The sequence below is a fragment of the Haliotis rufescens genome, unplaced genomic scaffold (genome assembly GCF_023055435.1).
Source record: "Haliotis rufescens isolate VD_foot unplaced genomic scaffold, xgHalRufe1.0.p SCAF_13, whole genome shotgun sequence".
NCBI lineage: Eukaryota > Metazoa > Mollusca > Gastropoda > Lepetellida > Haliotidae > Haliotis > Haliotis rufescens.
In genome coordinates this window covers 3,460,620-3,476,549 of record NW_025963813.1, presented here as the reverse complement: position 1 = coordinate 3,476,549, position 15,930 = coordinate 3,460,620, and the positions used below count along the sequence as shown (strand labels likewise).

The 15,930-nt window shown below is 39.8% G+C and overlaps 1 protein-coding gene across 5 annotated transcripts in view; it reads right to left on the bottom strand.

Moving 5' to 3' along the window:
- The window catches only part of LOC124116918 (E3 ubiquitin-protein ligase RGLG4-like), a 40,516-nt gene that overhangs the window by 8,597 nt on the left and 15,989 nt on the right, over positions 1-15,930 (bottom strand). For 2 of the 5 annotated variants that reach the window (XM_046478552.2, XM_046478553.2), the window contains exons 2-5: positions 6,567-6,987; positions 3,886-3,986; positions 3,269-3,400; positions 85-216 (exon numbers count right to left, since the gene is read on the bottom strand). In XM_046478552.2, coding sequence (XP_046334508.2) covers positions 85-216; positions 3,269-3,400; positions 3,886-3,986; positions 6,567-6,927 — 726 coding nt within the window. In that variant the 5' untranslated portion in view covers positions 6,928-6,987. Of the gene's footprint in view, positions 1-84; positions 217-3,268; positions 3,401-3,885; positions 3,987-6,566; positions 6,988-11,353; positions 11,463-13,321; positions 13,436-15,930 lie in introns of those variants that run through there. The other 3 variants (XM_048394088.1, XM_046478551.2, XM_046478554.2) reach the window with 3 other exon arrangements.

Sequence of the window (15,930 nt, the reverse complement as noted above, 5' to 3'; positions counted from 1 at the left end):
AAAGTAGTTATGCCTGATGTGATCAAAAAGATTTCACAGTATAGTACTAACTGTAGACATAATTTGAGTAAAATGACAACTTACTGCTCTGGTTGACTTGACGATGTCAATAGACTGTTTGATGAGAGGGGCAAAGTTGGTGGGGCCACTGAGACGAACTCGGGGAGTGATCTCGTTGTACACTTTCAACACATCCTTGAAGCCATAGCACATACCCTGTAATATACAACATATCATTAAAGCCATAGCACATACCCTGTAATATACAACATATCATTAAAGCCATAGCACATACCCTGTAATATACAACATATCATTAAAGCCATAGCACATACCCTGTAATATACAACATATCATTGAAGCCATAGCACATACCCTGTAATATACAACATATCCTTGAAGCCATGGCACATACCCTGTAATATACAACATATTCTTTAAGCCGTGGCACATATCCTGTAATATACAACATATCCTTGAAGCCATAGCACATACCCTGTAATATACAACATATCCTTGAAGCCATGGCACATACCCTGTAATTTTCAACATATTCTTGAAGCCATAGCACATATCCTGTAATATACAACGTATTCTTGAAGCCATAGCACATACCCTGTAATATACAACATATCCTTGAAGCTGTGAGTTTGACTTATCAGGATAAGTTTTTAACTTCTTTTGAACTTTTGGAACAATAAATTGAGTTTGAGACAACTGGGAATTCAATACATCCAATTCAATCCAAACAAATTAAAACAGTGATCAGTAAAGAGTTTGCCAGGACCGCTGATTCCACGCATCTGAAAACAGGGCAATGGGGTTCCATTGTAAGTTCAATATTGGTTCCAAATTTGATCGTTTTTGTGCTATAATCGAAGTCCAATGGTTGCCCAGTCAAACAATGCTTCTACTGATTCCTGTTCCCTTAATTCTCTTTCTGCAAAAACCAGAAGACAACACATGAAGACAAAAACATGGGAGACTGCAGAGATATGGCACTTCCTGAAGCACACATAAAATATTGTGTTGTCTTCAAGGTGAGGTGAGGTGAAATGGGGTTTAACGTCGTGTCCAAGATTATTGCACTTATATAGCGACGTGCATGTACGTGTGTGCGTTTGTGTGGCTGCTTGTACTAGTCCAGACTGATGCCGATTTATAGTGCTAGCTCACTGAGATAACATGCCGCAGTTTAACATGAATACCCCACTCAGACACAGTATACTGACTCCGAGCCGACCAGTCCTTGTTTTAGCCCCTTAATGCCGAGCCCCAGACAGGGTTACAACAAGTACCAGCTTTTAACGTCTTTTGGTATGACGCGGTCGGGGATCAAACCCCGGACCTTCCGCTCTCCGGGCGGACGCTCTACCACTAGACCACGGAGGCGGTTGTTGTCTTCAAGACGGCGGCCTGTAAATGATCAAGTCAAAACCAGACAACACAGGTTGTTCACGACATGACAAAGTGATCTTTGCACTAAAACTCTCATAAGTTTATGCTAAAGTATGGGAGTTATGATCATCTAAACGGTCATCTGCCTTGTTAAATGGTCCTTTATGTAAATTATTTAGTTCTCAGCACAATCTTACACACTGAGTAGATCTGATTTCCAAGAATTTTCTAAGAATAGTGTTTGATTCATTTTTCAAATGGAAAATCCAGTACAAATCCAGTAATAAGGTATTTATCCTGTGTGTGCAGTGTGTGCAATGTGTGAGTGTGTGTGGTGTGAGCGTGCGTGCGTGCGTGCAGCCAATCAAGTGATCGATATTGTGAGCACCGATCCAAGCAATCAACTAAGTCACTGAGCGTGACCCCTGAACCAGTAAGTCACCTCTTACAACCAGCATAGATTGCTGAGGATCACTTCTAACCTGGAATGGGCGTTTAATGTAAAGATATTCTAAGGGATATGGATACAGCAACTGTTGGACTTCAAATTTAGCACAAAAACAATCAAATTTAGAACCAATTTTGCAAATTCATGAGAACCTCATTGTCTCAAACACAGATGTGTCAAATCCCCAGGTTGTGACGAACTCAGCAGTCCAGTTCCGGCAATGAAATGAAATCATCCAGATTCATGAATTTCTGAATTAAGGAATAGATATAGACTCACATGGCTTTTCACATTTACAGATGTTCCCAACAAGATCACAAATTGTTCGGACTAACAGGGTCCAGATTAATCAGGCTTCACTTCAATTCTTCACCACAGACAATACATGGACAGGCAATGACTATAACACTCATTTATGTGTCACATTTTTAAAAATGACACAGACATCTCAGGAGAATGACTATTTTTCCATCTCAGTAGAATGACATCACTTCCATCTCAGTGTGTCTGTATTTTGTCTCTCAGAAATCAAATAAAACATTTGCCATCCATAATTGTAAGGTGTTCATAGGAACAGTCACAACAGAAATAGGAAGTTAAGGAGACCTAGCAGCAATCTCAACAAAGCGTTCTCAGCTCCATGCTATGTTTGAGGGTGATAGGTCTGTCAGAAGAAACTTAAATAAGATAGACACAAACAAAGCTGCACTTCTTTGAGAATAATACTGACGAGGTGTCTGTTGTGCAAAAGTGTTGAGTAATGTTGAGAATATTTAAGACGGAAATATAACAGAGTTACTTCCCTTACACAGTTATCCTTATGATTGAATACAGCTCAGATTTTCTTTATGAAAAAGTTATTATGTTAAACAAATTTCTACAGTGAGCTGATAAATAGTCATGCAGGCAAATGGGTGCATATAAAACTTTTCTGATTACTTATTAGAGGGATGATAAATCAGGTTTTGGAAGAGAATTTAAATAAGGCAGATACCCATAGAGGAAAAGTAAGAATTACTTCCACCTTCATGGTAAACCAAGTCAGTGGCCACTTTAATGAGTTTACAAAAATTGGAACTGGCGAACTTTGAAATATTTTATAAAACTTATAAACAATGTATTGTAAAGCAGTAATTTGCCTTTTCATTTATTTCAATTTCTGTAATCAATTTTTTTAACATCATTAATTTCTTCCAACATATTCCTGTGCCATGTTCCACTTTATAGAATTTGAAAATGATCACATTAAAATGAACCAAGTTTACAAATGTGACCTTGCTGAACGTGTTCACCAGCAAACTGTCAAACCGGATGTTCAACTGAAGGTGGAGGGGGACAGACTTGGAAGGATGCAGATGTGCAACATCGTCAGAACATCAACAAGTGCAACAAGAACAGCGTGAACACAACACCAATACCTACAGATTCATCACTTACATCTGGGCGGAGCGGGAAGATTCCGTGATCCCGAGTCGTCATGTCCCCAAAGCCGAACGCCGGCATCACACCCTCGCTGTCGAAGGGTTCCAGGGTCTCGCCGAGAACTTGAATAACCTGAACACATTGGTTGCAGATCTATATTAACACACTAACCCACAATCAGAAGATACATGCATTGTTTTTAAAATTGGTGTGGAGAGAACTTCAACTCTCTCATGCGCAGTGATCTCAATGAAATATTGGTGATTGTGAAACAATAGTGTCACTCAATCACTGACGTCTGAACCTTACCTTACAGGACAGATGCCCTCACTAACTCTCTTCAACTCAAAATTAATCTGGCACCTTCAGGTGTGGAATATGTTCTGGGAGAGATTCACTCCCTCACTCACTCACTGTGTGGGTTCTGTGCTGGGTGAGATGCATTCACTCACTCACTCACTCACTCACTCACACACTGGTATGGGTTCTCTTCTGGGAGAGGTGCACTTATTCACACACTCACACACTAGACCATTGGTCGGGATTATGTTCTGGAGAGGTGTACTCATTCTCTCACTCACTCACTCCCTCACTCCCTCACTCACTCACTCACTCACCTTCTGGTAGGGGTTCTGTTCAGTTTGCGAGATGTCATGCAGGCACTTCTTCCCGAAGGTCTTCTTGCCCTGCTGGTAGTTACTGGCAGTGTAGTCCACACCTGCAGGAACAAACAGATGTAAACCATGTATTTGAACCCTGATGGGGCTATAGAGGGGGAGTTCAGTCCACACCTGCAGGAACAAACAGATGTAAACCATGTATTTGAACCCTGATGGGGCTATAGAGGGGGAGTTCAGTCCACACCTGCAGGAATAAACAGATGTAAACCATGTATTTGAACCCTGGTGGGGCTATGGAGGGGGAGTTCAGTCCACACCTGCAGGAACAAACAGATGTAAACCATGTATTTGAACCCTGATGGGGCTATAGAGGGGGAGTTCAGTCCACACCTGCAGGAATAAACAGATGTAAACCATGTATTTGAACCCTGGTGGGGCTATGGAGGGGGAGTTCAGTCCACACCTGCAGGAACAAACAGATGTAAACCATGTATTTGAACCCTGGTGGGGCTATGGAGGGGGAGTTCAGTCCACACCTGCAGGAACAAACAGATGTAAACCATGTATTTGAACCCTGATGGGGCTATAGAGGGGGAGTTCAGTCCACACCTGCAGGAATAAACATATGTAAACCATGTATTTGAACCCTGGTGGGGCTATGGAGGGGGAGTTCAGTCCACACCTGCAGGAATAAACATATGTAAACCATGTATTTGAACCCTGGTGGGGCTATGGAGGGGGTTGGTTGGTTGGTTGTTTGTTTGTTTTACGCAGCACTCAGCAATATTACAGCTATATGACGGCGGTCTGTAAATAATTGAGCCTGGACCAGACAATCCAGTGATTGACACAGGGGGCCGGAAACCGTCATATGCGCCGGACATGTCCGATTGGGAATCTCAAATGTCCGTTTTAAAATATTGCTAACCGGACATTTTAAAAAGTATTGTCCGGACATTCTTAAATTTTGACCGGACATGATCAACAGTTAGGACTGAGCAGTTTCTGTCTGCAGTTGTAACACAATGAAGATTATCTACACTGACAAGCTTTGTTTGTTTTGATTGCTGTAAATACATCGTACCTACATGATAGTCCAATCGGTCAATCACTGTAATAGGCAATAAACTGAGTTGACACTGATTAATCGAGGATTAATTACTGAGAACATCTTGTTAATTTGAGTGAAAGGTGTTTACAACTGTTCATTAATACCTTGCATCATCGATGTACCTCATTATCCTCACAATGCTACGATACGTAACCTCGGACAAGAAGCGAAAGCGTGACGACAGCCAGTCGAGCGGATCTGCCAAACCCTCAAAGTCTGGACGATCATTTTGTAAGTCGTGGCTAACGACTTTCACTTGGTTGACATACAATGAGGATTTGCAGATTTTATTGTTTTCAGTAGCTAGTCGTATATTGAATCTTGATTGACCGCCATTTTGCTTTCTCGGACGATCGATATCCATTTTTTTATAGTCAATAATTAAGTAAAGATGAAAAAAGTATTCAAATAGCTATTGCTATCAACGATATTTTAGTATTTGTGATTAAATTATCTGTCTTGTTTTGAAAAAAATCTTTAGTTTAAAAAAAACACTTTTCCTGTGAGGTCACGTGATAACCAAATATGGGATAATAGTCTCGATCCAAATGTTACAACACGTACACTTGAGCAGACTCATGAATATAACTCATGAATATTAATTAGACCGTTCACTACGTTAACAGATCGTTATTATAACAGAAACAAACGTATGTTTTCCATGTAAATCTAAAATGATATTATTTGTTATTAATTGTCCGGTGAATTAAACAATTTAAATTGAAACAATTAATAATTCATCATATTATGAATACGTAAACTTGTAATGTGTGTGAAAAGTCGTACTAAAATACGCTTTTTGAATGGGGCGTGGCCTAAATGCAAATGTCCGATTGGGATTTTAAATTTTCCGGACCCCTGGATTGACATCATGAGCATCGATCCATGTAATTGGGATCGATGACATGCATCAACCAAGTCAGCGAGCCTGACCACCCGATCCTGTTAGTCGCCTTTTACGACAAGCATAGTCGCTATATGACAGCTATATGACGGCGGTCTGTAAATAATCGAGTCTGGACCAGACGATCCAGTGATTGACATCATGAGCATCGATCCATGTAATTGGGATCGATGACATGCATCAACCAAGTCAGCGAGCCTGACCACCCGATCCTGTTAGTCGCCTTTTACGACAAGCATAGTCGCCTTTTACGACAAGCATAGTCACCTTTTACGGCAAGCATCGGTTGCTCAAGACCTATTCAAACCCGGATCTTCACGGGCCCTATGGAGGGGGAGTTCAGTTTGTCAATCTGGAGACATGGGTTTCCCACATAATGCACCTGAATACAGTGTGCGTGATTTGACCATAGAGATTGTTGTTCGTTTATTCGTAGTGATTGTCAGCGGCAGGATATGACTGAACAGCATGTAAATCCTTAAGTGCTGCCGTGGCCAGATTTGAACAGGAAGTGTGATTTAGAGTTACCTCCCTTAGTTGATGACAAACACGTCACCTTGATTGTCTAAGAAATTTTGTGATGTAAAAGTTTCTTTAAGGCTGGCGGTGTTCCTTCACCAGTTTTGGATGAAAATTAGTAATAATGCATATTCAGACACTTACCGAATATCAGGTTACACTTCTCGAGTCCAGCCTCCCTGATGGCGTCTCCCACCTCGCCGAGAGTCTTGAACTGCTCTGACACTGTCTTGATGTCCCGAGTCCGAAGCAACTGCTTGATTCTGTTTGACTTTTCCCCATCCACTTTATCAAACCTTCCATCGTTGTAACTGGAATAACTTTTTGAGGAAGTCGATGTTGTGATAGTTTCCTCAATAAGGGTTGACCTGGAGTTCTTCATGTCATCTGCGACAGCAACGGGTTGGACGACTCTCCTGCGACGTCGCTGACAGACGAAGTACAGGAGTAGGATGATGATGACGATGATGAGAATTATGGACCAGTCCATGTTTTGCATCTCCATGATTCGAATGTAATGAATAGACTCTTCCTATGAGAATGAGGCTTCACATGGGATGATCAACTGAAAGGACAATAACAACATTTATCATACAACGGATAGTGTTACGATCCGATAAAAATGCAAATTAGGTAAGGACCTACTTTTAAAAAGACGCAATGTCTCTCAATAAATTGTTGCCTTACACACTCAATGAGATTAGAAGGGTGTTTTTCAATGTGTTGCTGTTCTCTACACAAACATGGCTTCCAATTATTTGTCCCAACCTGATAATTGGGGCAGATGATTCAGTTGACAAACATGGCTTCAAAGTTACTACAGTGAGTGAAATAACATCTTTAACATTGATTGTGTTAAGGACATTATGTGACAAGGAGATTATAACCCTTGTCTTTCTGCATCATAAATATCCGGTATAAATAAAATTTGTACTCCTAATACATGACATTTACAAGATGGAAACACCTCTGATAACAATCTCTGTATCAATACAGACTTTATCAACTTACATTTAAAATCATGCATAAACATAAACATATCAACATGAAGCTAAATCTGTAAAAGAATGTTTTTTCTCCAGAAATTCACACTACGGGTGTGAGGGAATATCTAAGCAGCAGAGTGTCAGCCTATCATAATGTCCGTCTGCCACGGCGTTGGAGGTCAAGTCCAGACAACCAATGGCTGATCACGGTTATTATTATTGACAGAGAATATTGCAGCCATGGTCAGCGGGGATATACCTGGCTATACTACTGAGTGTGGCATTGATCAACAAACATAACAACAGTGAGTGAGTGAGATGGTTTTAATGCTGAAATGTGTCAGCTGAATGTGTGAGGAAAGCCTGAACTGATGCAGGTTATTCCGGTAGACTTTCCCACAAACATGGTGGTGCCTGAACACACCAAGGAGCCAAAGATCGATTCTAATCAAGTATTTGAACCAGACACAAGAATTAGTATTATGTTTTGGGTGTAGCTAATGACAGATCATGCATAGAGATCTGGGTTGGAATATGTCTTCAGCAACCAATGCTTGCCATAAGGCGACTATGCTTGTCGTAAGAAGCAAATGACTGGATCGGGTGGTGAGGCTGGCAGACTTGGTTGATGCATGTCATTGTATATCAGTTGTGTCGATCAATGCTCATAATGTCAATCCCCGGATTGTCTTGTCCAGGCTCAATTAGCTGGAATATTGGTGAGTGCATCATTAAACAACAAACAAACAAACAGAACCCCGAATCCCCAGGGATAAAAGATTAGTCAAATCAGTTCTTTCATCTAGCTTATTTTGTCGACTATATAGCCAGAAAATCAAGACTAACTGGTCCTACCTTACAACAGGGGAACGTGGAGGTAGCAGTGATTAACTGTAGAGTCTGGTACAATATCCAGCAGAACCACACACAATAGCCAAGTCAGATCATAGGAAGTAAGAATAACACTGCCTGTAACACTAATGACATAACACTGCGTTTAACACTGATCATGGTGTAACACAGAATTTGAAACCATGGTAACAGTGTGGTGTTATTCCGATGGCATAACTATCCAGGTAACAGTCCCTGCGGAGAGCTTAATAGTGGACATTTTATTTGGAAGGTTGTATTCAGCCTCATTCAAGCAAGAAATCTAAGCTTCATAATCCTCTAACGTGTAATTTCAACACATTAATGGGACTTCCTTTCCTGCTGAGAAAGCATTTCAAACATTCTGAGCAAATAGTCACAAGACAATTTAACCAAACACTGATTTTGTTTGTATCTATGATAACCTGATAACTAAATTTAATTCAGTTATACAAAGTGCTAGGTGAAGGTGAGTTGAAATGGGGTTTAACGTTGCATCCAAGATTATTGTACTTATATAGCGACGTGCATGTATGTGTGTGTGTTTGTGTGGCTGCTTATACTAGTCCGGACTGATGCCGATTTATAGTGCAAGCTCACTGAGATACCATGCCGCAGTTTAACATGAATACCCCACTCAGGCACAGTATACTGACTCCGAGCCGACCAGTCTTTGTTTTGGCCCCTTAATGTCGAGCGCCAGACAGGGTAACAACAAGTACGGTACCATCTTTTAACGTCTTTTGGTATGACGTGGCCGGGGATCAAACCCCGGACCTTCCGCTCTCCGGGCGGACGCTCTACCACTAGACCAAGGAGGCGGTCCACAAAGTGCTAGGAAATAATGCAAGAAACCCAAGACATACTGAAGACAGGCTTTCTTTTGTTTTTGTAAGCGACAGGAAGTGACAACACATCCTGCTCATTGAAAATTGATTAGTAATAATTTTCAGCAGAGCTCTTGTCATATCTGGATTGATTTTATTTACATTCCAGCACTTTTTAAGTACATGTTCTTTCAACAATATTCCTGCACTTTAAAGGTAAAATGGCAGGATTAAGCACTTTTCACCGGACATGGTTAAACTTAACCACCTTTCTTTTAATCTGTGCGAACCCTGACACACAGACAAGAACCAAGGCCATGGCAACAGTTCTTACAAGTTGTGCAATGTAAAAAGTGACATTTGGAACCCATAATTCTTTTCAACAAAATCTCATGTTGTATGAATACACTTTATATCGTCGAATACGGTATATTTAACATTGTTCAGTGAAAACAACATTCTGATAATTATATTATTTGTGTTTTCGTATGCAAAGTTTGAGGCAGAAGAAAGGAACTAACATTTTTGTCTGGTCCAAGGAAAAATATGAAACTGTTTTTCTTCAGAATAATTGGGAAGTGTCTCTGTGAAGTTTATAATTGGAACATGGCAACCATATACGTGATGATAATGTGATGTCCCATCCCATAATTTAAGGTGTAACGTAACTGTATAACTTGTTATTGGTACTGACATATCATAATGGTACAAATCTCAGAGGACTATGCTAGTCATGGAAACAATCTATATTTGCAGGTAAACATTGTGGGATTTGTCGGTATTATTGAGTACTAGATGCCCGGACAGAAATGTCATCTGGCATTAGCCATAAAAAAACAACTTAAATTGAATACTCAATAAAATTTGCAAATCTGAAAGCACATAACGTTCATATACGTAAAATACAAAAGTAATCAGTCATTTTTTAAAGCACTCTCATAATCTACAGGAGTGAGACGTCACTCTGGAACACAATCAGATTGAAGACGAATGTGAGCGTGTGGTGAAATATTAATGTTTACTTGAAATTGGAGCTGCAAATACATCAGTCACATCACATCACATCACATCACATCACATCACATCATAGAAGCATCAGATGGTAAAAGTATGTCAATGAACTACTTGCACAAGAATACACATCAAAATATTAATTATTTCTCTGAACTGTTACTGAGAACATGTTTTGTGCAGCAGAAATGTACAAAAGTATAAAACAAAATCAGTTTTGTCATTGTGTCCTGTCCCGCTATCACAAGCATGGTGGAGACATGACATTTCGGTTTCAGACTGCTGTACAGAATACACGGACGACAGAACCAGTGAATACATCATTATTATTTTGGGTAATGAACTTCTCAATTGAAATATCCATAAGAGTGCCATCACTCGCAGCCACTGACCGAGCACCATATGTAGCATCACAGTTGCCCACAGAGTTGAATAGCACAAATAACATGAACAAAATACTGATAAAAAAGAATCTGGGAACGCATGTTTTTTAATTGACACAGTAAACTGATATGCTGTCATGAGTTCCTAGCCTTGTCTGCCAAATATGTGTTGGAAACAATGCGCACAAACACATCTCAACATTTGATTCTGACATGTTTAATTTGCATGTGCACTGTGTACTGACATTAAGCTTAATTTCCTGTATATTTCCTGTATGTTTCCCATATGTTTCCGTCAGGGTATTTTCCAGCTAAAATTCCTGTTGCTTTACGCAACAGTTAGTAATATTCCGGCCATATGGAAAAGACCTGTAAATAATCAATTGGTTCCTTACATTAACTAGCAATGACTAATGCTGTTAGCATGGTAAGGGCAGGATGACATAAACAGACAGGTCACACATACTAACTATCAAATCTTCATTACCAGGATCTTCCCTTATAATCTGCATGGTGTACTGGGGACCTATCTATTCCGCCTGAAAAGCCCACAGCTACCTCCACATTAATATCTTGCATACCTTCCTGTCAAATATATGCGTACAATTCCTCCCACACAGTCAACAATGACCATATCTGTTCTAAAAAATCTGTACGACCTGTACTAGATTCCCTTGTACAGGTCGTGTTTCATGGCTGAATGACTGGTGACCCTCCTTTACAGCCACCAGACATTAGTCACAGGCCAGCCGGTCATAAAGGGAAAGTTGGGTCAATATCCTTGCTACAAACATCAGGGCTATCACCCTAGGTCAACACTTGGAGCAAGTTCACATACACATATATATACAAACCATATAGTCAGGTTCGCCCTATCAAAACATGAGAAGTATCTGCAACTATGCTGACGCACTCAGGGAAGGCAAAATGTTGAAGATGTGTGAAGCCTACGCTGTGGGAGATTAAATATGTCACTGACAAATCCTCTCTACCACCGACTGCGTGCATAGTATGCAGACATGGTTCACAATAGAGGCTTTTTTTTATCCCCAGTGCAGGGAGGGGGAGTGTATGCACGAATAGGGTTAAGTATGTTACCCCTGACAAGTCTTATGGTGGTAGCTATGAATGTGGAATTCAATGACATTAATTGATTCAAACAAGAGAAAGAGGAGTGTATGCACAAATACTGTTTGATCTCATACCCCTGACAAGTCTTATGGTGGTGCTATGAACGTGGAATTCAATGACATTAATTGATTCAAACCAGAGAGAGAGAGGAGTGTATGCACAAATACTGTTTGATCTCATACCCCTGACAAGTCTTATGGTGGTGCTATGAACGTGGAATTCAATGACATTAATTGATTCAAACCAGAGAAAGAGGAGTGTATGCACAAATACTGTTTGATCTCATACCCCTGACAAGTCTTATGGTGGTGCTATGAACGTGGAATTCAATGACATTAATTGATTCAAACCAGAGAGAGAGATGAGTGTATGCACAAATACTGTTTAATCTCATACCCCTGACAAGTCTTATGGTGGGGGCTATGAATGTGGAATTCAATGACATTAATTGATTCAAAGAAGAGAAATATAGAATACTAAACGAGCTCCCGTGTAATACCAATTTTATGAAATGAGCGAATAGTTGTGGTATCTGACGAGCGAAAGTGAGTCAGATACCACAACTATTCACGAGTTTCATAAAATTGGTTTTACACGGGAGCTCGTTTAGTATTTTATTTATTACTTGCCATTATAACATTTTTAGAATTATACAGTTGAGTATGAATAGGCTGACACCTATATGAACCACGGCATAGTCCAATTGAGTTTAACAGAATAATACTTCAAACACGTCAAAAGTTGAAATTAATACCAGAGAACATTCCACCTTTAAAATTCACAAAATTATCGTAGGGCTAAGACTATCGCAACTCACATACTTTAACTTTGACTAACGACTGTCGTTGCGCTACAATACGATCCTCTCAGTGATCTATCAACTCCACTCGCAATGTCGTTGGATAAGCCAAGGGATGTTGAGAGCTTTCAATATTTGTTATAAAGAGGAGTGTATGCACAAATACTGTTTAATCTTATCCTCTGCTTGTTTTATGGTTATGACCATACAACATTTATCATGTTAAAGTTTGTAACTGATGACAAAATGATTATTTAAGTGATTCATCTATTTTATGTATGTATTTACATTTATTTATCATGTTCAGCAATCTACTAATGGTTATATAGAACCATTCTACTGATGGTTATATAGGACAGTCAACTAATGGTTACATAGGACACTCTACTAATGGTCATATAGGACAATCTACTCATGGTCATATAGGACAATCTACTCATGGTCAAATAGGACAGTCTACTAAGGACAGTCTACTAATGGTCATATACAGTGAAGTATCGTTAATCCGACACTCGTTAATGCGATAATCGGCTTTATCCGACACAAATGATGGCAACCGATTGATTCAGTGCTATTTAGTCCCGTTAATCCGACATTCTCGCACTCTGACTCCGACACACCTAATTTGCAATGAATTACCGAAATCACTCATTAATCAGTCTCATTAATCTGACACAGTGATCAGCGTACTCCGTGGTCATCTGCCCGCGAGTACACAACCCCGTGTCTTGACACGCACTGGCTGCAGAGATTAACTTAACAATAAACAGGAAAAGCTATTCAAACCTGTATGTACAAAGCTATACAAATGTAGTTTACAAATTGAAGCCAGATAAATGTGCATGAAACCAGTTTAAAATACGAACAGGTATATAAAACATGGTCGACTCACCATGGTCGACTGGTATGTAAACAAGAAAGCATGGATGACTTCATTAATATTCAAAGCCTGGCTACTGATCTTGGATCGGCAAATGCGATTGGAGCGACGCCACGTGGTATTGCTGTTGGACAACACCCCATCCCATGCTACTGTCAACACAACTAATGTGAAATGTCACTTTTTGCCACCAAACACCACATCGCACATTCAGCCACTACATTCATAAAGAATTTCAAGCTTTATTATAAGAAACAGCAAATGAAATTACACCTTGACAATGTTGATGCTGAAGAACCACAAGCCCTAGACGTCAAGCGAGCAGGGGACTTTGAGAAATGTGCCTTCAAAATGTGAGAAACAGAAAACACTGACAGACTATTTTAAGTAGATGAAGCAAGTTGTTAAGACAGTAGCACTAGACAGTAGAAACGTGTGTCGTTGATGTGATAAATTCAGCGAGGAATGTCTTTATTGTTATGTATAAATGGGAAAATTATTATTATTTTTGCAATGTCATTAATTATACATTAAGGAATGAATGAATAAACAACATAACAATATAAATATTTCGTTTTTAATGATTTTATTACAAGGTACACACGGTTATTATCTATCTAGAAGACGTCCGATTTTCGATTTTTTTTCGATAACAAATCACTTAATTTCGTTAATCGTACATACTCGTTAATCCGACACAATCATGTGCAACCAACAATGTCGGATTAACGAGACTTGACTGTAGGACAGTCTACTAATGGTTATATAGGAAAGTCTACTTATGGTTATATAAGACAGTCTACTCATGGATATATAGGACAATCTACTAATGGTTATATAGGACAGTCTACTAAAGGTTATATAGGACAATCTACTAATGGTTATATAGGACAGTCTACTAATGGTTATATAGGACAATCTACTAATGGTCATATAGGACAATCTACTCTATGGTTTTAAAGGACAGTCTACTCATGGTCATATAGGACAATCTAGTAATGGTTATACAGTCTACTAATGGTTATATAGGACAGTCTACTAATGGTCATATAGGACAGTCTACTAATGGTTATATAGGACAGTCTACTAATGGCCATATAGGACAGTCTACTAATGGTTATATAGGACAGTCTACTAATGGTTATATAGGACAATCTTCTAATGGCTATATAGGACAGTCTACTAATGGTCATATAGAACAGTCTACTAATGGACACATGGGACAGTCTACTCAGGGATATATAGGACAGTCTACTAATGGTTATACAGGAAAGTCTACTAATGGCTATACAGGACAATCTACTAATGGCTATACAGGACAGTCTACTAATGGTCATATAGGACAATCTAGTAATGGCTATATAGGACAGTCTACTAATGGTCATATAGGACAATCTACTAATGGCTATATAGGACAGTCTACTAATGGTCATATAGGACAGTCTACTAATGGCTATACAGGACAGTCTACTAATGGCTATATAGGACAGTCTACTAATGGTCATATAGGACAGTCTTCTAATGGTCATACAGGACAGTCTACTAATATTGATATCCAGACAGTCTACTAATGGCTATATAGGACAGTCTACTAATGGTCATATAGGACAGTCTACTAATGGTCATACATGACAGTCTACTAATGGTCAGATATGACAGTCTACTAATGGCTATACAGGACAGTCTACTAATGGGTGAGTGAGTGAGTTGGGTTTAACGCTGCTTTTAACAGTATTACAGTTATGTCACGGCGTGTCAGCTTAATGTGGGAGGAAAGCCTGAAGGGATGCAGGTCTCAGACGTTTACCACTTTGGTGAAACCCACGAGCACGGGCATGGTGCTGACAAACCTAGAATCATAATCGGGGCGAACCCGGATTCGAACCCACAATCATAGGTTTCTGGCATGCCCAAGGGACGCAACTCTGCACAGCGAATCGCGGCACCTTTCACGACTGGGCCACCCGTGCCCCCCTACTAATGGTCATATAGGACAGTCTACTAATGGCTATATAGGACAATCTACTAATGGATATATATCACAATCTACTAATGGCTATATATCACAATCTACTTATGGCTATCATAGACAATTTACAAGAAATTATGAAGGAAGACTCTGGTAACACTATGGTTAAACAGAACATACTAGTGGAGATATATCCTCTTACAGTCACAAGACACAAGACACACTACAATATTAATAATGGCCTCGGGCTTTGCATGACACACTGAAGTCAATTGTCTGAAGGGCTTATTCTTTACAAGTTTGTCATCCTCTCCTTGATCTAATCTGCTCCATCAGATATTTATTGGGCAACACCTACACATATGTGGGTACAAAAAGTACATCTGCCCTCGCTGTCACTCCCTGTCTCAGACACCCACCCACCCATCACCACCCACCACACTGATACAGAAAGCAGCTCCGCCAGGTACACATTAAGTGTAGTTCACTAACTAAGCCATGTACACATCTACAAGGGGAATCAATACCTACTCGTGGGCAACATCAATACTGCTGAATAATGAACAATGGCAAGAGGAGAAAACTGATGACTCGGGGATTCACCTTCACACACAGTTTCCCATGTAGATTCTCACTGAGCTGCCAGTGGTAT